General features: G+C 39.8%; 1 protein-coding gene across 2 annotated transcripts in view; it reads right to left on the bottom strand.

Moving 5' to 3' along the window:
• Window positions 1-2,344: 2,344 nt before the first annotated feature.
• CCNYL1 (cyclin Y like 1) overlaps window positions 2,345-22,822 on the bottom strand; it is a 36,839-nt gene continuing 16,361 nt past the window's right edge. The window contains exons 4-10 of one of the 2 annotated variants that reach the window (XM_032354596.1): window positions 20,658-20,758; window positions 17,596-17,631; window positions 14,867-14,918; window positions 13,173-13,292; window positions 9,389-9,555; window positions 5,757-5,919; window positions 2,345-4,266 (exon numbers count right to left, since the gene is read on the bottom strand). In XM_032354596.1, coding sequence (XP_032210487.1) covers window positions 4,150-4,266; window positions 5,757-5,919; window positions 9,389-9,555; window positions 13,173-13,292; window positions 14,867-14,918; window positions 17,596-17,631; window positions 20,658-20,758 — 756 coding nt within the window. In that variant the 3' untranslated portion in view covers window positions 2,345-4,149. The remainder of the gene's footprint in view (window positions 4,267-5,756; window positions 5,920-9,388; window positions 9,556-13,172; window positions 13,293-14,866; window positions 14,919-17,595; window positions 17,632-20,657; window positions 20,759-22,822) is intronic. The other variant, XM_032354597.1, reaches the window with a different exon arrangement.

The following is a 22,822-nucleotide window of genomic DNA, read 5'->3' as shown; positions in this document are numbered from 1 at the left end:
TCTTAATTCTTTCTGCACCCTAGAGATCCCCAACCACAAACTGGTATTCTTAAAATTTGTATCAAATTAAGTACATGTTCTTAAAAGTAGTGAAAAATTGCCTCTGAAACCAAGCTGCTTGCATGTGTGATCTGCGGGAATTGGCTTTGCGGAAGGGCTCCTAGACCGTTTGCTCTCTTGCTGTGTCACTGTAAGACTGTACCCTTTATCATGCCAACTGCTAAGGAGAACTGCTGGCATGAGCGATCAGAGGCGACATAAATGGTTAAGACTTTAGGTAGTTGAATCCTTACCGTGATAGATGCTGCATGTCATCTACAGATTCAAGTGCATTTCCAAGTAGCTCTGTACTCAGGAATGCAGCTTCTGGGTGAGGCAGCAGTTGTAGTCATTTCATATGTGAGTAGAGAGAAGTCTTGGTGATGAAAAGATTTTGGCTAAGTTGTACGCTGCAGCTCAGCTTATCCAAAAACATTGTATAATACCGATACAGAATGAATGGTTCTTCCATAAATACTGGCTTCAGCATTCTTCTTTTAAGGGAATTTTTAAAGGGAATTCAGGGAATAGGGTATTTATACATATAGGGAAAATAAACCAAGCAATGAACACTGAACTCTTACAAAACCAAGATTCAGTGGTTGGATTTCAATAGTACACGGGCATACATGGGGTACGTCAAGAGTAAATGTCAAGAAGGTGGTTGTGATGGAATCTGATAGAGCACGGACAAAGTTTCTCTTTAACCAGAAGCATTAGGCCTTACGAATGTCTTAGCAGAGCTGTGTGGAACTGCTTATGAACAGCCATTTTTGACCTACAAAAATGGCAATTTCATTTCGGTCAGACATACATCTCAAACCTTTGTCTTTTCCTTGTAAATACTTAAAAACTCAGTTCCCAATATATCAGTTAAAAGTTTCACCGAAGTTAGTATTCCAGTAAGGAAAAAAAACTAAAACCGAAGATAAATGAGGTATTTTTTTTATAGTCTTATTTGGGGAACAAACTCTTCCTCGGTGTAAAGCCCTGAGAAAACTGCCATAGTTACTACCCTCCTTGTGACCAGTTTCCATGCCCTTTATTTGTCAGAGAACCCATGAGCTTTCAGGGATGTGTATTACTTTTACCCCGTTGACTCAATTTCCCATTTACCAAGATGGCTATACTGTCTTCTAGAATTCAAGCCAAAAGAGAAAGAACAGTTTGTGATTCTGCCGATCCTGGCAACTTGTTCTTGAAGCTAGTCCTGTCCAGCCTCCTACCCAAGACCTTTATGTCGCCTCTGACTGCTCATGCCAGCAGTACTCCTTAGTAGTTGGCATGGTCAAGGGTACAGTCTACAGTGATTTGTGACAGGTTGCCCTTCTAAGTGAAATCAGATCATTTAACCTCATCAGCAGTTTATCAAGAACAAAGTGATCAGGTGAAGATTGGACCTTAGGTAGTAAATTAAGGTGGACGAAATTACAGGAAGACTCTCAGGGTTTACAGAGCCTCGCTTACCCTGGGTGGCTAGGGTCTTCAACCTTATTAAGATCTGCCATATTTCTCACTGAAATGTAACTTTGAAAAGAGTATTTCAAAGTCCAAATATGTGGGTTGTTTTGCTTTACAACAACCACAAATCTAGTTCTATTTTCTTTCCTATGTTTTAACTGCTTAAAATCCTCATACAACTCACATTGTTTATGCACTATTCTTGTAGCTCCTTCTCTCTGGTATACTCTACCTAATTTAACCTTCCAGTCTTGGCACAACAATGAGCTGCAATGCCTCTGAGTACTGTGGCCAGTGATTTTAAGTGTACTAACTGATCTTCAGGTTGCAAAGAGCAGAAGCCAAAAGAAATACATGACAACACTTAACTAGAGGCAAGAGTCAAATCAAATTATGGTCAGTTTGAAATTGCTTTAAGACCCCACTCACCATTAGAGTGGACAGAAAAGCACTGAAGTTAGGCAGAGATGTAATGCTATGTAAACTGAAAGGTTACAAACACACTAGCCGTATTTTAATTAAAATAGAGTTTATTAGCTTTTAATATAAACATGAGGAAGAAAAACCACGTAAGTTGTAGCATTCTTTTCAAAATAAAACTGCAATCAATACTTGAATCTCCAAGCTCCAAACTCCATAAACAATGTTTTTTGAGGTGGTAGATTGTAGTATTTTATATACTGTTATTTGTCATTTATGTGTCTGTCCTTTAAAAATGATGGAACCTGCAGCACTCAATATAATAATGAAGACTTGCTATATGGAGAAAGTATTCCTGGCCCAGAAATGCTATTTTACAGGCAAAATGAATTTTACAGGCAAAATTCCTAGGATTACATTTGAGAAGGTAGGAGAAAGATTTCACATAGTTAAGAACACTTTTTTTTTTTTTAACATTTCAAGTTTAAGTGACATCATTACCAATCTCCTAAAAGATTGATTACTTAACTCCCTGCCCTTTAAAGCCTGAGGTGAGGGTTCCTCTTAAACAGCAGGACTCGAAATGAGCCCCCCTCCAGCCAGGTTACCGGGTAGGCTAGAGGAGCTGTTCCAGATCCCCTACTTTCAGATGACTACTATTAGAGTCCAGTTTCTTTTGGTTTGTTAAATGTGAATTATCACTGCTCTTCATACTCTTTACAAATGTAGGAAAAAGAAATTCTGGTGACCAAAGCAGGTAAGCAGCACAGCCCTGCAAAGAATGATTTTAAAAAGGGGAGGGCGTGTCTATGAAGATACAAGGCATCCCTCCAGTCTTAGTGCAATTTTAAGCTTTGATACCTGTGGAGGATGAATGCTACACAGTGATAAAACACCATTTGAAAGTTTAATTATTTCTTGGAAACCTACCCAGTTTTGTAAATTTTAAATACTAAGCTTTTCATTTTAATTTTTTTTGTTTTAGCCAATGTGTGCCATCTTCAAGAGGGGCTGAAACAAAAAAATTAAAATGAAAAGCTTAGTATATGAGGCTTTTCATTTTTAGTATTTTTGTTTCAGCCAATATGTGCCATCTTCAAGAGGGGCTGAAACAAAAATACTAAAATGAAAAGCCTCATATACTAAGCTTTTCATTTTAATTTTTTTGTTTCAGCCAATATGTGCCATCTTCAAGAGGGGCTAAAACAAAAATACTAAAATGAAAAGCTTCATATTTAAAATTTACAAAAGTAGGTATGTTTACAAGAAACAACTAAACTTTTAAATGATGTTTTATCAGTGTGTAGCATTTATCCTTCAGCTGTGCCCCAGAGGGCCCAAGCACACTAGGTTAAAGCTTAAAGCTGCACTAAGGTTTTCAGGACACCTTCTTTTCACTACCTGCTTGTTACCACTGGACCACCATGTTGGTTGGCATTGTAAAAATATCTTTTAATACAGGTATTTAATAAAGAGGAAAATCATCAGAAAATGAGAAGCACCATTATTACAGTTCACAAGAAATGTAGCGTGGACCCAATAGAAGTAGATAATCATCGATAACATACTTTCTCTGTTTATGACCCTAAATATACTAATATGGTAATAAGTAGTGCTTGCAAAGAATTTGAGTGACAAGTGTTATCCAGCAGCTTTTTGGTTTAAACTGATTGCCAATAATGACTAGCAGCTTAAGTGATAAAGTAGGAAGAACCCTTCAATACCTAACACAATGCTACAGTCTGTTCCTAAGTGGCTTTTTGAGTTGTTAGGAGTCCCATGTTTTCACGGTTGGTAATACTGCATTGATGCTAAAGAAATATGCAGCAATATGGGGGGAAGGGGCAAGAAAAATAGGAAAAAACATAAAAGTTATATAGTTAGTGTCTTTAAAGTTTAAAAATTTAAGCTGTTAAAAAAAAAACCTCACTTAGTTCACAGCTATCAGCCTACATAGTAAGCAGATATCCGTGTGTGGGTTGGAGCTTTTGCTTTGGAGTGGTTTTTGTAACTCTGTTTACATTAAAAAGGACAAAAGAGTGTGTTGCATTAACAAGGTCCCATTCTTTCCTGTGACCATAAATCCTTGCGGTCCATGAGTTTCTTGAATTCGAGGTCTTTCTTTTAGATGAAAATACTAACTTTGCTGGTTTTTGAGCAGGAGAGGTGGTATTTCTCCAGTCCCTGTAGATTGAGGGGTTCATGATGTTACAACCCCTCCCTTCTCCCTTAAGAGAGGATGGCATTAGAGCGCTGAATACCAATGAAGTTATCAGCGCTGAAAGACCTTCTCATAGCAGCTCTACACAAGTCTTTGTATTTGTCTTCACACAATCTGGAAATGGCCTGGGAAAGTCAATCAAAGAGAACACAAGAACAAACTTTTAAAAAGCATTCCAACCTTGGGCAAAAAAACACACACACACAAAAAAAACCCCAAAACCAAAAAGCCTCACTGATAAGTCACACAGCCATACTCCTTCACATAGTTCAGTTACTGCTCCTTTGGATTGTGGAGGTCTACATTCCCAGATTCTGGGGATGCTACTTTCTGACAATTCACTATGGTAATATCCCTTAAAAGGCTATAATTAGATCACTGGGCAAGGAAGAATGTGCTTATTTACAAACTGGGTTCCAAAGATGTCAAAGGTATTCTGGTAGGCTCCTAACAGCAATATCCCCTGTTCCCTGTCCACCTGTTCGTCAACACAGTGAACATCAACCTGGGCAAAAACCAGTGTTTCTCAGCCATTCAGCCTCTAGTCTTCATTGGTTATTATGTCCTCTAAGCAGATTCTAACAGGGCAGGCATGTCTGGACCTTATTGTTAGAAGGTCACAAGTCTAATGATCGAAGCACCAAAAAGTGCTCTTTCACTTGCACACTAACCATGGTAGAAAATACCTGACTGAGAACTACACCAAGATACTACAAGAAGTGTCCATTTTAAGTGTCTCGAAATTTCAGTTGTGAATACTTTAGCTGTAAACTCACTATAAGCTATAAACCATAATTCCTTTGTCTCATATCCTTTACCATTTTCATTAAAAACCCACAGGCTCTCTACGGCAGTAACTGAAACACAGATACAGTCTAAGTCTCAGGTGAGCCACAGATGCTTTGTCTAATGAACTCATGGGACTGAACTGTGGCACCTGGAAAAGACACTGGCATGAATTTGCAAACTGAGTAAAAGACTGTTAAGGACAGTGAGTAGAGGGGCACCTGGGTGGCTCAGTCGATTAAGCATCTGCCTTTGGGCTCAGGTCATGATCAGGGTCCTGGGATGGAGCCCCCATGTCAGACTTCCTGCTCATTGGGGAGTCTGCTTCTCCCTCTCCTTCTGCCCCCCCACCATGCTTGCTCTGTGTCTGTCTTTCCCCCAAATAAATAAAGAAAACCTTAAAAAAAGAATGGCGAGTATGTAGATATGATTGGGGATACAATCATAAGAAATTATGTATATTGATACGATTAAGGATACAATTGTAAGAAATTATCTAGATATATATGATTGTATGATTATATGGAAGGATAAAGTTCAAATGGAAAACCATTAACATGTTAAATTTGAAAAAAAAAAGGTTAAATTTGACTGAAATATTCTGAATTATGGTCACAGAGGAAATATCTACATACCTTTTAAACATAATGGGAGATTCTTACATAAATCATAAAAGACACAGGAAATATGCCACCAAAGGGTTAATAAACTCTTCGATGTGTTAATTTCAATCTTTCCGTTTTGCTAATCACTGCTTAATGAGCTTTAGCCACAGATGCTGGTTTTAGTGGCCGAAAGAAAACCCCAACTAACGATTTCACAGCCTTACCTCTAGGTTTTGTGCTCTTTCTTTGCTAAGAGGAGCAAATAGAAAATTCAAGTTGTTGTCATCGGCTAAGGAGCGGAGGTCAAAGTAGTATTTGGCATAAACACTGGCGGGAACATTAATATTAAACTGAAGTAGCTCCAAAAAATGCCTTTCCATCTCATTCCTGGGGGAGGAGACAACAAAACCAACACAAGACAATTTTAGGCAACTGGGCTATCTTCAAAAATATCCTCCTGCGCTACGGGGAGGGCTCTAAATTCTGTTTTGGAACAAACAGAGGCTCCCAGTGGATTAGTACACTAGCGTTCAAACAAGGTGCAGCTATTTGTGGTCCTTTCTGCATCCCAGCACTTGGAGCCTGGGACAAGGGGGAAGAGGTTACGGCCCTCTTAGGCACTCCTGCTGCTGACTCAGGGGCTCATTCTTCAGAGTTCCATTAGTGCAGCTGTACGATTCATGCTCCACGCTCGCTCACAAGGCCCCGCTATAGTGATCAGATGAAAGGAATGATGTATGCTGTTTATTAGCTCTGAAGAACTTGCAGACATTTTCACCAGGCCGGTAACAGGAAGGGGCTTATTGAAGTAGAGACGCGCCAACAAAAGGAGTGGGCACATCACCACGGCAACAAATGGACCCATCGAGAGTCACTGCTATTATCTCTGGGGGGGAAAAACTCTTGAAGCAACAAGGATTCATCTCAAATAAATAAATAAATAAGCTACACTGCATGGAAAAAGGAATCCCCTTCCCCTGCCCCAGTGCATAGGGCTATGTCAAAGGGCACACATAAATGCACATCTCCGTGCACCTTCATTTTACTACAGCAAGAAATTGTCACTCTGATAGGACAGGATGCACTTTTTTAAACTCTGGAGGGCAGAACGATCAAAGAGATGTCTCGGCTTGACTAAACTCACTATGATGTGACCTCTGGTCGAACACTGGACTCAAACAGCCTTTCTCTCATGTTGGGAATGCAACCCCAAGATGTGGTGCCACCCTCTTGCCAGAACACAACGAGCACACCCGCAGGGGGCGAGTTCAATAAAACAGGCAGGGAAAATGCCGGGAGCAGTCCTTGGCTCCACATGACCATACGGGCTCACTTGCCCAATATTAAATAAATATCAAATTGACCACTTTCACAGTCATCCTTTAGAGAATTCCATTAAAACGCTAAGTACCCGAACAAACATGAGCAGCTTACTTTATAACGTATTTGGTTTCTCGGTTTTAAAGTTTTAGTATTTTATCTGTTGGATAGGTCAACAAATGATGTTCTCCTGTATGGTAGGGAGAGCATTCAGAATATGAGCAGAGATGAAGTTCTCATTTGTTGAATTTTAAACCCAACTGAACCTACTTCCAAATTTAATTTCCTGTTCATATGGCTGTAAGTCTATAGAAATGTAAATCAGATAATGTTTTGATAATCAGCTAATCAGGACTTAATTTACTACAGGAATAAATGCACTTCACTATCCCTTTTATATTTTCTCCGCTAATACATTTTAATTGTGTGGAAATACAGTACTTCATAGGATTAACATGTCTATTAATAAAGGTTTAATCACTGGAGAGAAGCATTATGCCTATAGAATACGCATCTTCTGGGTTTTTTGTTTTTTAAATAGCCAAATGGCTGAATAGCACACCATTTACAGGCACAGCAGATCTTCTGAATAGCAGCTGCTCAGTTTAACTTATTCTTTTGAAGGGGAATATATTCTAAAGCATAGATGTTGGAAAGTTTGAAGAAAAAGCTGATAGACACCAATTCTTCAATTTAGACTCAAAATGAGACTACTACAAATCGAAGTCAACAGCAGGGGGACAAAACAAATGTGTATTAAACACTTTGTTGTAATGCTTTCCCATTTCCAAAGATCATAAACAAAAGCAGCCCATTATTATCAGCATAGCTCCGAGTGCTGCTCTGTTGACACACACAAAGTATTGCTTGGAACTGGTCTTCCCGTAGCCAGACATTGTCATCACTGCTCCTGGAAACTCATTCTCACGAGCTCACACACTTCCCAGCATGTTCTGAGGTTTCGCTAGAATCAGAGCCCCAGCCAGCTTCGTTGAAGGTTTGGAGAAAATTTCAGGTGCCACCATGGCTGGGCTAGGGTCTGTGATTACAAATTTTTCTTCCTTCAAGGCACCAGAGTTTGCAGACTGATGACAGTGGTGATCAAAGTCACTTTAGTTTCTGCAACTTCCAAAAGTACTTTTATTTCAAATCCATTATTTGCCATTACACCATTTGCTACCACCGCTGCAAGCAACATCTCCAAGCCCACTCAGTTTCCACTATTATCAAAAGCCATTCGGACAACCACCAACAATCACTGGGCTCTTCTAGTCACAAGTATCCTCATTTCAGTTGTAAATATGCACTTCGGTAATTCTGAATGACAATCTTACCTAGAGTAACGGGCAAAGGTAACAAAAACAAACTTGCCACTGCCTGCCATGATCTTAATCTTCCTACGTGGTTCTGTATAATCAAGACGTGTTCTTCCACATTTTCCCAAATGCCACCCACAAAGACATTTTCACTCTCAGATGGGCACTCTGAGAATCTACTGGAAATACCTCGCTGGCTCATCCTGCCTACCACCCTCAGGGCCCTTCCCGGAAGCCAGGGTGGCCAGATCAAAAGCCCTTGTTAAGTCTGGTGTTTCATGCCACCAGCAAGGAGCCCCCTCATGGCAGATGGCAGGCCCCACAAAGCGCTGCTGTGGTTGCTGAGTGCCTCGGGAGAACTCTCGAATACGACAGGCACTGGTGATGTCCCAGTGCTGCTTTTCAGGACTGCCTGAGAAACAGGAGCTTCCTAACTCCTCAGACCTACTTTTAAACAAGTGCAATACTCCTAGTATGGGAGGAAGTAGGAACACTGGGATCTGAAACCTTCATGCGTGTGGCCACTTTCGTACCACGGCTTCTTTAACAACAGAACTTCAGATAAGGAGAGAATGACTGACAAAAGCTGACTCAGATTGAAGAACCTCTCAATGGTCTAGAGGACCTAAGACCTTAACAGTGGCCAAAACATTTTAAAGATGGGTCATAGGCTTCTTTAAAATCAACTCGAACTGTAGACAGCTTTAAGAAAGCCATGAAGATATTCATAATACTGTGTTGAGCGTAAGCCAGTAAAATGTATGCCAAAACCCAGCAGAAATTCAGGGCCACCGGGGTGGCTCAGTGGGTTAAGCCTCTGCCTTTGGCTTGGGTCGTGATCTCAGGGTCCTGGGATCGAGCCCTGCATTGGGCTCTCTGCTCAGCAGGAAGCCTACTTCCCCCTCTCTTTCTGCCTGCCTCTCTGCCTGCTTGTGATCTCTGTCAAATAAATAAAATATTTAACAACAACAAAAAAGGAATATATACACATCAATTTACCAAGCAGATTATTAAAACAACAACACATCAAGCCCTACCAATCAATGATGGGAAATATGAATTGTTATACTGTAACTAGATAGGAAGTCTGTAATTTTATGCCTATTTCAGTTCTTTGCACAATGTAACCTTTAAAAATATTTCTTAAAATGTACACTTTACCAGAGCAATGGAGGTACTGGAAGATGGTTAGAAAGTTCACCAAAACCTTATAAACTCACATGTCCTCAACTGTAATGTCCTTGAGGATCTGGCAGTAGTCCACATTCCATACAGCCTGATCGTCCCAAACCTTGGAGGCAAGAAGAATGGCTCCCAAAACAATTCTTTTCCAGTTAGTGGGACAAATGTCGATCTCAGCATAAGTTAAAAGCCTTTCTAAGTAAACCTGCAAAAGTAGAGCACTGGTCTTTGATTTTAGTTCAGTTTAAAGTGCTGTGATAAGAACTGTTAGGAATCACAGATTTCATCTGTTTTTGACATGCCTTTTATTCCTACAAAGGTCTACAAAGACTTGGCCCCGCCGGCCAAAGCCAGAGGCCGGGTCACAGTTGTAGGTCAGATACTTCTGTTGCCTACTCTGCCCATGTGGATTTCCAGCCTTTGTCGCAGGAATGAATGGACATCTCAGCAAAGGGCATCTTGAAGGCAGGCATTGGGTTATTAACCTTCCCATTCATAAAGGGAACTGACTCAATACAACTGATTGCAGATTCAAGTTGTTCAATAAGCCCTTGAGAGCTTACCCTGTGCAAGGTACCACAGCTGGCTGGTCATTACATGGCCATTTTACATAATACTTGAATATGTAAAACCCTGGATAATACAAAGCACATTTTTGCCTTCCCCTTTTCAAAGTAGTCCTTTTGTGGCACAAGCCTGAGGACAGAAACTGGTGGGCAAGAGAGCCCCCCAGTGGCTGCTGTGTGGTGCAGCAGGTCGGCAAGCACAAACAGGTGTGCTGTCAAGTAGTCCCCCTCATAGTTAAGTGTCTTTTAAAGGAACATACACTCATACAAAGGAGAGTCCTTCTCCTATCCCCTCATTTTCACATCACCATTATCATCATTTCATGATAATTCGTGTGTTACCTGCAGCTTAGTCAATTCTGTTGGTTTTAAAGTGCTAACAGAGCCCCAGTTTCTGTACCCTGGGGCTCCTCTAAACCCGCTGTCCGGCTGTCCGGACGGATCTCCCTTACAGTAGCAAATGTCTGCTCCAGCAGCCCCGGCCAGGGTTAACAGCTGAGTAAAGACTACAGAGGTAAGCGATAATTTGTTGTTACTTCAAAGAATTCTCTGCAGAAGAGTATATATGCCATTTGACAAGAAAAATCCAATTTTAGAGTGTGTTTGTTGTCTGAAGGCTGTCTGATCGCCAGCTCAGATTTGCCAATATTTTCCAAACTCAACTGTTTTTAAAAACAAATGGTTCTGGAACATTTTATGTCCTCAGTGAAATTCTGCTCCCATTCCCCCAAATGCAGCTCTCTCAGGGGTCCTAAGAATGAACAAGTTGAACCTATAAGGTTCAACTCTACTTTATGGGAATTAATCAGAGGCACTTCCACAACACCGGCAATCTTTCAACTTCCTCTCTACCCTCTTTATGGGAAACTTGGAATTCGCCCCGCCTCACTGATAGCACTAGCTCTCCTGTGTCTGTGGGAATGAGATCTTCTTTTTCTCACTCAAGTAATTCTTGGATGAGCCCATCCCACTTGTGCGAAACTGTTTACACAATTTCTTTTTGGAGACTTTTCTTCCCCCTCTGCCAGAGGTTCCCCCCGCTACGACGGGATTTACACTGCCCACGGCCCCCTCCTCCCACCCCTTGTCCTCTCATTCTGCTCACACAAAAGGCCTCGTGCTGGCTTCCCACCTCCCATCAGCTTCCGCACCTGTGAGAGTGCCCTCTGCAGCTGTCACTCGTGAGGTCCCCTGTGCCTTCAACCCAACTTTGCACTCCCCAAGCCTTTCCTAGGAACCTAAAGGGCAATCTACTGGCCTTGCTGCTGGGGCCTCCATTGGACTTAACCCTGTTCCGATCCGCCAGCAGTTTTTGTTATTTCTATCTGCACTGCTGATCTGACCGATTTCTATTTGTCACTTCTCGGCTATATCACCGTCACTGCCTCCTTAACTCTCCGCCTCCAGGCTGACTCCCGCTACAGTCCACTGTCCCCAAAGCAGCAAGGACAGCCTCTTCAATGAAGAGCACGTCATACTCCTGCTCAAGACCTACCAGAGCTTTCCATCAAACCATGACAGTTTCCCTTCTTCCCCGGCTGCTGGCGACAAGGCCCCGGAAGATACAGCCCTGCCTTGCTGTGACCTCATCTCGCATGTTCCCCTCATTCTTCTTCTGACACTGGCCACCTCACTGTTCCTTAAATACACAAAACATGCTCCCGTCTCGAGAGTCTCGCATTTGGCGTGTAATGCCGGAGCCCATCATCTTCCTCAGGCAGGTCATGGTTCAGGTGCTACCTCTTTCAAGAGGCTCGTCCTGATCATGCTATGTACAATGGCGAGCCCCTCCGATCACTTATCCCTTCACGCTGCTTTCTCTTCCTGGTATTTACCACGACCTGAAATAGTTCGGTAACACTCTTTTGAAAAAGCAAATGAAAAAAACAAACAACTTATTTCTTCCTTGCTAGAATATAAGCTAGACAAAGGCAAGAACTGTATTCCATCTGTTTTCTCCTCTGTCCCCAACACTTAGTGACACAGGCTTGGTATTCAGTGGGTATGCAATGGGCAATGGTTGGCAGCATTTGGCCTTCTGACCCCACTCTCCTTGAACCCCTCATATCTTGGCATTTCTTTTTATTCCCTCCTGGGTCCTACCACTCTCTAGCCACTCTTCTGAGGATGTGTCCCTTAAATGCTAGTCGTCCTTACAGATCTAGTTTCTATCTACTTTTTATTCTCTACTTTTCTCTGCATTTGAACAGCTACTACTCTTAATTCCCTACACCTAGCTCGGATTCATGCTCTGTTTCATATATTCAACTGATGACTAGACAGTGTCACTCTGCTGTCTCACGGGCATGTCACGGTTAAACTGTCTACAAAGAACTCCCCAACTCCAATCCAGATGCTCTCCTCCCGGCGGCGTCTTGCTCTCCATGTGGGAGGACCACTCTGCCTCTCTCCAGCATGGATTAGCCACTCTGAATGGTCAAAGAAATGGCCTGAGTGCCCACTGAGGGGTCTCTACTCAAAAACAGAAGCCTCCTCTCCTAAATTCTAACTGGATACTAAAGGAATACAGGCACTGACCTAAGTATTCTTTCCCTCCAGACATTTAACTTTCCCTCCAGATAGTTAACTTTCCCCTTAAAGGTCTGCTGTACAGAGGAGTGAAAATAACCCCAGCTGTCTCTCACTTAAATAGAATTTATTTTTCCAACGATAAAATCTTACCACAGGAATTCTGTATGGATAACACAAAAGTCCTTAGAAGTACTTCCGGTGCTATAACCCTGGGCAACTTCACAGGCAGGCTCAAAAGGACACCAGAACACCCATCACCCAAGGAACAGAGAATTTAGGGCAACAGTTCTCAATCAAGACACACATGAGAACTGTGTGGGGAATACCGAAATAATCTGGGACTCAGCTTAGATCTTACACCAAATGAGTCTCTGCCGGTGGACCAGACGGTTCTGTTACTGCCTGTGGTCCCCCAGCACACCACCTGAGTGTACACATGTGTGCACTGAGTGTACATATGTGTACTGAGAGGTATGGAAGGAGAAACCAGAAATCTCTCCTGCTGCCTTTAACAGCCATTCTTTTGTGATGAGAAAAGCAACAGCAATGTTTTGAAAAATAGTGATATTAAGTTTGAATGTGTGTATTTTTACTTTCAATGAGTTTCTTTTAATAAACTTCTGATGATCATTTCAGGAACCTATTTTTATATGAAAAGCAGGACCATACCCTGTGCCATAAGATTGACATTGAAGAAAGAGGCTGTAAGAAAGAACTATCTTACCAAAGTTACTATTGCACACTCGGCTGTTAGCTGTGCAGCACTGAAAAGAGTACGAACAAATCTGTAAATAAATTTGTGTTCAGGATCATGCTTAAAGTATTCCTCTGGAACCTGTTCTCTCTGAAAGAAGGAAAAAAAATGCAGTTTAAGTATCCACAGAGGAAAAGTACTTAAATGCCCATAATACTGCAGTCTTTACATTTGGGCCCATGTTCCCAAAATGATTTTGATTGGGTGACATGTCTTTTAGTGGTTTAGATATAAACAATGGGATATTAAAATACTATAGTGATTCAATACGTACCACCACATTTGTTAAAGAAAAATATAGGCATGACCTCAGAAAACTTATATATATATTCCTTTCTATCAAAATTTTGGGCTGCCCGAGTGGTTCAGTCAGTCAAACATCCAACTCTTGGTTTCAGTCAGGTCATGATCTCAGGGTGGGGAGACTGAGCCCTTCATGGGGTCCTACACTCAGCAGGGGCTCTGCGGGAGACTCTCTCTCTCTCCCTCCCCCTGCTTGCCTATCTGCACGGGTATGCATGTGCACTCTCTCTCTCTGATAAAATCATCTTTTAAAAAAATGAAAGAAAAAGTTTGTTCCCTGTAACCGTAAGACTCTTAAGTGTGACCTATGTAATAGTCACCAGCCACACGTGGTGAGAGCACCTGCGGGAGTAAACTGTCATTAACTAAGGAAGTTAAAATTGTTATTTTAGGGATGCGTGAGTAGCTCAGTTGGTTGGGCGTCTCCCTTTGACTCAAGTCATGATCCCAAGGTCCTGGGATGGAGTCCCACGTCGAGCTCCCCACTCAGCTGGAAGCCTGCTTCTCCCTCTCCCACTCCACCTGCTTGTGTTCCTTCTCTCGCTGTGTCTCTCTCAGTCAAATAAATAAAATCTTTAAAAAAAAAGAAAACTTTAATTTTTAAAAGATTTTATTTATTTGACAAGGATCACAAGTAGGTAGAGAGGCAGGCAGAGAGAGGAGGGGAAGCAGGCTCCCCACTGAGCAGAGAGCCCGATGCAGGGCTTGATCCCAGAACCCTGAGACCATGACCTGAGCTGAAGGCAGAGGCTTAACCCACTGAGCCACCCAGGCTCCCTGTTATTTTAAAGGATTTAACATTTAAATCATTTTCAAATTTTCTTCAGAGAGATCACAACATATTTGTTAGGCTTATTTGCAAATACTTATACTGTATGCAGTTACTGAAAATTATCTTTTAAGAAGACACATTTTCTGTTGTCTGGGTACATCTACTCACTTTTGCTAATTCTACAAAGCTGCAGCTCAGTTCTTGCTCTCGTATATACCTAATACATCATTCCTTTGGTAAAATGATTAGACACAACATGGGGTAGGGAAGAAGACTTAAGATGATTTTGACTTCAAGGATGCCTGGGTGGCTCAGTGGGTTAAGCCTCTGCCTTTGGCTCATGTCATGATCTCAGGGTCCTGGGATCGAGGTTCTCTGCTCAGCAGGAAGCCTACTTCCCACCCCCTACCCTGCCTGCCTCTCTGCCTACTTGTGATCTCTGTCAAATAAATAAATAAAACCTTTAAAAAAAAAAAAAGATGATTTTGACTTTAAGATGGAGGGAGTAATTTTCTCCTGGTAATTAATTTCAAATCAAATCAGTATGAAATAAATGCAACTGTGTGAGAGAAATAAAACTGACACTTACTGTGAGTGGATGTGATCTCTCATCAAAAATATCCAAGGATCTATTTGCATCTCTATAAAATAAGAACATGCATTTTAAAAATTAATATAGAAATTAATATCTTTGTAAAGTACCTGCTGGGATTAGAGAGGGGAGTGGAAGAAGCTTAACCTTCAACAAAAGCAAACAGTTTTACAAATTCTTTTGCATTCTGGCCTTCAGAGGGTTTCCTGACCTCTGTGAAATCTCTTCTACCATGACCAGCCAAGCCAGAGGTGCCTTTCAGAACACTGACTTTCCCTCACAGGCAATGTTAGTAAACCAAATATATTTTCACTCCTCTAACTGCACACTGGAATACATAAGAACATTTTATAAACCAGTAGTGGTGGGCAAAAAATCTTTAGAATTTAATAAATGTGAATATTAAATCCATATTTTTTCCATGTTTTTTTTTCTCTCTGTAAGCTCTCTATATTATATATTACCATGTATTTCTTCTAGTCGCTCTTAAATAGTTTGGTGGACTTAAAAATGTAATTTTCTTAAATTTTAAGAGAGACCTGTCTTTTTCATATAAAAGGTCACCCCAGTAATACACTTTACCCATTTAGACAGTGGTTCTCTAGGTGTGCGGCTCCCCTTTTCTGAGGCTCATGAAATCAAAACTGTTTTTATAGAAATACTAAATACCTTACTTGCTCATACACCTTTGACATTTGCAATGACTGTAGACAAAATCAAAGGGAATAAAACGGCTTGTTTTTGCACATAAACTAAGGCGGCGGTGCCAGTCGCCACCAGTCTTCCCTGCCGCCTGCAGTTGAAAAAAATTCTGTTCTACTTAAGAACATCCTTGATAAAGCAGTAAGATTTAACAGTGTTATTAAACCTTGATTCTTCTAATATTCTGAAAAATTAGAAAATATTTATAAAACACTTCTGCATGTTGCAAGACAGTTAAGGAAAGAAGAGAACCTGTGACTTCCTTGTGAACTGAACAGACCACTTTTTTCACAGAGCACTTTTTACAGATTTTATTTATTTATTTGACACGGCAAGAGAGAGAACTTAAGCAGGAGGAGTGGAGGAGGGAGAAGCAGGCTCCCTGCTGAGCAGAGAGCCCGATGAGGGACTCGATCCCAGGACCCTGAGATCATGACCTGAGCTGAAGGCAGATGCTTAATGACCAAGTCACCCAGGTGCCCCATTTTAAGGTACAACTTAAAAATGAACAAAGTGAGAGGCGCCTCGCTGACTATATCAGTAGAGTATGGAACTCCTTGATCCCAGGGCTTTGAGTTCAAGCCCCATGTTGGGTATAGAGTTTACTTAAAATTAAATCTAAAAATTAAAAAAAAAAAAGAACAAAGTGGGGCAACTGAGTGGCTCAATCAGTTAAGACAAGTCATGATTAGGGTCCTGGGCCTGGCCCCTGCACTGGGCTCCCTGCTCGGCAGGAGCTCCGTCTCCCCCTCCTTCTGCCCCTGCACTGGGCTCCCTGCTCGGCAGGAGCTCCGTCTCCCCCTCCTTCTGCCCCTGCACTGGGCTCCCTGCTCGGCAGGAGCTCCGTCTCCCCCTCCTTCTGCCCCTGCTCCTGTGCTCCTGCTCTCTCTCTCTCAAATAAATAAATAAAATCTTTAAAAAAAGGAAATGAACAAAGTGAGCCTGAAACATCAAGAAAAATAAAGTATTTGTTGCCAATGATAAAATTCAGGCTATCAAGCTAAAAAAAAAAAAAATCAGGATTTTGGGAAAACTTGTACCTTTTACTATGAGCTTCATCTACTGTAAGCTTGATAGCTTCTCAATACTTAAAGGCTTTTCTGATAAGACAGGTGGTGATACTAACAGAAGTGAGTTTTTGACACTGTATAAAGAAATGTGTACTAGTACTTTCCAGCTGACCAATGCATAATATTCTAAAACTACATACAGGTAAAAGATCCATTCAGTGTGCAAGATATTAACAGAGTATAAGTTCACTGATACGATTTAAAATTCCATTATATATATATTTCCATTATAACCTAAGAAATTGGCACTTGTGGACTTTTAGTAAAGTATCATAGCATATCCACAATATCTGAAGGTTTTAAAAGTGCACCTTTTCCCAACTCTGTATCTAAACAAGGCTGGGTCTTCATATTGTTTCTTCAAAACAAACCACGGAAGACAGGATATGAGAATGAGCTGTCTTCTATTAAGCCAGATAGTAAAGAGATTTGTAAAACTGTAAATTGATGACATACTTTTCACTCAACTTTTTTGTTGTGGAAAAGTTACTTTTTAATAAAAAAAAAAAAGATTTATGTTAACACTGGGGTTCCAAATCCGGGGTGACTTTGTTCCCCAGGGGACATCTGGCCATGTCTGGGGACACAATGTGGAGGGAGAGAGATGTGCTACTGGCATCTGGTGAGTAGAAGCCAGCCGGACTGCTAAACATCCTATTATGCACAGGACAACCCTCCACAACAAAGAATTATCTCGCTCAAAACTTCAACAGTGCCATAAAAACCCTGTTTTGATACACAGTGTATTTAATTTTTAAATTCTCAAATTTTATTTCTAATACAGTAAATATTAATATAACCCACAGGAACAATTACTCCTTGGGTCTTCAATAGTGTAATAAAAGCACTCTACAAGTTTATTCTAATAATATTTATACTCGTTACCTAACACTAAACTTGATATCTTGCAAATTAAGGAGCTGGAATAACAAGACAGGTTTTAAAAGAGCTCACCTGTTCTTTATGTGGTAATATATTGCTAAGGTCACACTGTGGAAGGAAAAAGAAAATTGTAACAATTAATTTTATCACGTTAGGCATGAAGTCATTTTTTTAAAAGGGGTTGGGAGGGAGACAGGATCCTTCTAGGGGCCCAGGGGCCCTGAAATCCTCTAATTCAGAACAGTTCATATGGGCACTTTCCCCCTTGTTTTAGTCCTTTGGCTTTTGGCAAAAAGGAGGACCAACTGTTAGAAAACCTGTTTTGGTACACAATTATAATATATAAATTATTACACATTTTCCCTGTCATTTGACCCTCTACCCACAGAATATTTCATCCTCCTATACAAGTTCTGTTTGTACACATGCTTAAATTTAAGCCATAAGATAATTTTTTGTATTAAAAAAAGACCCTACATTTTGATTGATTTAGTTTTCTATTCACCAAACCCACCCACTTTTTATTGTTTCTCTAAAAGTTGATAATTAAAGTGTTCCATACCAAATAATTTAAAATCATAATTAGAAAATTTAATAGCAAATATAAGTACTGACAAAATCAACAATAGGTCGTTACCCCGAAATAAGCTGTGCTAACAATGCAGCATAATACTATACAATAAAATATTTAATGACAGGTATTTCCAAATTAAATATTAATGAACAGATAGATATAAGTCCTCAGACACTCTTTAAGTTACTATATTCCTAAGTTACTCACAGATGTTTTGTACAGGCAACAAAGGGGTTCTCTTAGTTAAGTTATATGCTTCCCTTTGCCCTCAAAATGTCTAAAATGAAGCTCAAAACAATTGAGGGAAGGCAAATCTGAATTTTAGAATTAGGTCTATAGAATACAAGCACTTGTAAAAAGGCCTAACATGCTATTAGGATAATAAAATGGATACTTCTATAGTGCTTCAAACAGTTTCATCTTCAACTTGATTTTAAAATCACAGAATTCAAAGTTCTATGCTGAAAAGGACCATGAAGCCTTAGCATTTAATTAAACAACTCATCTTACACACAAGGAACCAAGGCTTAAAACTGACTTGCCCAAGGTCCCACAGATGGTCAGCAGCGGGTCTCATTCTCCCACACTCTAACCAGGCAGCGGTTCTCTCCAAGCTTGGCTGCACACTGGATTGCCTGAGGAGCTTTTAAAAACTGCTTGGCTTCCACCTCCAGATGGGTCTAATTTCACTGACACTGGGTATGACTTGGGCATCAGATTGGCTTTTAAAGTTCCCCAGGTGACTGCAACGTGCAACAAAATCTGGGAATGAATGAATCCTTCTGGGATGCTTTCATTCATTCATTTATGCCTTGTATCCTTCCTCAGCCTATCAAAAGGCTTGTGAGAGTGTGGTAGGGGAGAGGGTAATGCATGTATTTTGAAACAGATTTTTGAAAAAAAGTTGCACAAGTGATTCTAATATGCCCCCCCCCACTGAGAACAATGCACTACCCCAATGTAAACATTTTTCAAAATCATTCCTAAAAACCAATTTGCCCTATTAGTTTTCTCAGTAAACATTTATTTCATCAATAAATGCACTGAATTATTTTTAAAACTTAATGAAAGCAAATTAAATTTACTGTACTTCTACAAATTAGGCCAAGTAGGGAAAAACAAGCATGAAAACTACTTGTCTGAGCAAGGTTAATCTTTAAAACCACTTTTGAATTATGTACCAAAATATTAGAATCTTCTGTAGTCAAAAGCTGGGGACTCTAGCCAAAGTAGAGTTTTGTTTTGTTTTTTACAAATGGATTTAGTGTCTTGGCTGAATAAAAACACTTAGTGATTACTTGTTAGGTGCCAAAGCTCAGGACTTTAGACTTTTGACGCTCAGTTTTTGCTGAAATACAGATTTGATCTCTGCTGTTATAATGACTGTAAACTTGTTGTTTTTAATTAAGTAGAAGTTACCGATAGTTTAATTAGCTGACAAAGCTGGTACATAAGAAACAAAATAAAGTTTACAAGCCAGTTGTTTCTAAGACTGAAAAATAAAATTCAAGAGGAGAATATCAATATTTTGAAGTAGTGTTCTAAACTGTCTTCTGGAAAATCAACACTCATGTCCCAAAGAGATGTTAATAATGTTCTTTGGCCAATTTCGATGAAGTCAGGAAGCTCTGCATATCCAGTTTTGGGCTTATCCTCTTCCTTAAATAAGCTTGAAAGGTTCATCTTGGGGTGTTCTAAAAGTGCAACCCTAATTGTGGATTATAAGGTGCTCCTGGAAATTAAGTTTCCATCATCGTAACACTGTTCATGTTTATTGTATAAACCTGACCACAGCTATGTTTCCAAAAGCATCTCTTTCATTGTTCTCTGCTGTGGTTTTCTTATATATGGACTGATATATGTCCTAGAGATATATTTCTATATTGATACACATATATAAAGTTAAAATTAACTACATTTATTAAATTATAATTTTCAGTTGAGTAAAATTTCATCCATAAAGAAATTAAGCTTGAGAATTTGCTCAAGATTGACTTGGTACATTTTCCCCCTCTTTGGGAGATAAGAAGGAGAAGTTAATTTTCTTACAGCAATAGTGCAGAGGGAGAAAAAAAATGAATCATGGGGAAAATCTGACAAAAATTCAATTAAATTTAAATGCAGATACACTCTGGTGCCAGTAGGGGACAAACTGTTCTTTCTTTCAAGAGTAGCTTCTAAAGTAGTATACATTGTTTAAGGCCTGTAACTCATAAAGAAATACTTCTTTCTAGAAACATCCAATAAAAAGCGCCTCTCCATCTCCTCCTTATGTTTAACAATGTCTTAACAACGGAAATGTATTAAGTAAGAGGTATACTTTTCCTGGGATTTTTTATTTGCTAACTGGCTTTCCCTTTACCAAGCACTCTAAGATTAAAATGGAAACTGATAATTCAGACTGAGGTCCTGGAAAGCAATATAAAATAGACACCAGTTTCTTAACCTGATTACTGAAAAGGACAATCAAATGACTTAAATCAGATCAAGTATGGCTAGGATGCTTTTAGCATGAGGGGGGCGTCTGTCACTCAGCCCTTGGCAACCTAGTTGTACTCACCATTTTATTGTGGTTCTAAGATTAGGCTGGCTGACTGTGCTGTCATCTAGAAATATTGTTGAGCATGAGCTATACTTTTTAGTAAGCTGCCCTGGAGATACCTGAAGGGGAAGGGAAATAGAAGAAAATGTCACAGTAAGTTAAACCTATAAAAGTGTGTTTTTTCCTCGGTTAAAATGTCAAACGATAAAGCATTAAGATTTTTCTTACACTTCATGAACTGCTTGAGTGTGCTATCCTGTGCAGCTCTATGGGAAACACAGTGGATGCTCTAACTTCCCAGATGGGATTTAAGGAATGGGTTATAAACTACAGCCCTTGATAAATTACCTATTATCAAACCTGGCAACCACGTATTATAAATTCCCTGTATATTAACGTAAGGAGCTTAGAATAAGATTTCAGTGGTTTTTTTGCCCCCTAAACTATGAAAAGCAGCTGAGACTTTCTATTTTTGCTATTCATTTACTACAATGAAATGTAATGCTTTATATAATATTGATGCAAGAACATTTTATTGCAGAAAATGAAAGCCAATAATAAATGTATCAGTTCAGGAGACAGTGTGATGAAACAAATGTTCTTGAGTCAGAAGCTGTCTGTGCCAGGGTTGCTCTATCATTAATAAGCTAAGGGGGCTGTAGGTGTCTCTGGGCCTCAGGTTCCTTATCCGGAGGGCAAGAGAGTACTGCATTAATATTCTCTCACATCCAAAAAAACCAGATAAAACAGCTTATGAGAACTTCACTTTAACTTCATGTTTAAATAAGACTGCTATCATATTACTTAAGTGAGAACCTCAGAGGACTTTCCATTCATTTAAAAATTTTATTAATTCTATTCTGTGAGTTACTTGATATTCATCACAACAATTTCCTGCCTCCCTCATGCTGCTTTCTATGCCTACAATGCCTTTTTCTTTCTCCTTGTCCCAGAAAGCTTGACCCTATCTACCTCCAGGATACCTTTGCCAGCAGTCACACCACAAAACTTCTTTCTCTGTACGCTCACACATCTAATCTGCCACTTGTTACATGCTACCAACTGCTGGAGGGTGTCCCCTCCCCTCCTAAAAAAAAGTAAGCTTCTCTAGAGAAGGGCGGACTCTTATTCCTCCCACCTCCAGCTAATGAACACAGATTCTGGGACCAATTAGTAGGAGTTCAATTAACTGACAAATTATCTAAAATCAGTTACAACTGGAAGGTACATCTTACTACAAATTAATGAGGATTTATCTGCAGTAGTGTCCAAGAGGTGACAATGAACTTTTGGAGACCCTCCATAGAATAACCATCTTTAAAACACTTTAGAAGTATCCATTTATCTGTGAAGAGCCTGAGCCCAAGTATATAGCAACAGTCAAATACTGAAGTAGCCTAAACTATGTGAGACCAATAAACAAATCCCAGTCACTCTAAGTAGTTAAAAGTAATAGCAGCATTCGATACCAAAGAATGCCAACAATTTTAATCTTGGTTTGTTGTGGTTTTTTTTTCTTTTTCTTTCTTTCTTTCCTTTTTTTTTTTAAACTAATTCAGATGAGCCTTCCTTCCTCTTATCAATATAAAATAGCATTCGCCATGCTGTCACACTCTGTCAGCATCCCCCTCAAATAAACGACAAATGGGGCAGGGGAAAAAAAAATCTAGTTTACTTTTTAAAATACGGAGCATTTAAAAGCTGCCAGTAGCCAATAATCTGAAATATCCACATGATATATAAAAACACATTGCCTGTTTCAGATGTTTTCCTACAAAGTCATTTACCTCTTACTAACAAAAAGTTCTAGACCTTCTGTTTTTGAAAAGTATCACTAAATTCTGCTTCAAGCCAGAAATGTTCAACTATATGTAACACTGTCATGTTCTTTAAAGCTATTCAGTCAATACGTATTTTAAGAATCTCAATAAATACAGCATGTAAAACGAAAATTAATTCATTTAAATACTTTTACTCTAAATGAAAGAAAGTTCTTTAAGGCCACTACTAGTAGGGTATACTATGGTGTATATTACATAATAATAAAAGTCAATGCTGACCAAAACCTATACTGAGGAGCCATAAAAAGAATAGAAAGAAAATGCACCAAAATATAGATCCGTTGGTAAAGCTTTGGGTTATATTTATTCCCGCTTTCCTCATTAATTTTTTTTCTAGTATGA

The sequence above is a fragment of the Mustela erminea genome, chromosome 8 (genome assembly GCF_009829155.1).
Source record: "Mustela erminea isolate mMusErm1 chromosome 8, mMusErm1.Pri, whole genome shotgun sequence".
NCBI classification, from domain to species: Eukaryota; Metazoa; Chordata; class Mammalia; order Carnivora; family Mustelidae; genus Mustela; species Mustela erminea.
This window is presented reverse-complemented; position numbering and strand designations above follow the sequence as displayed.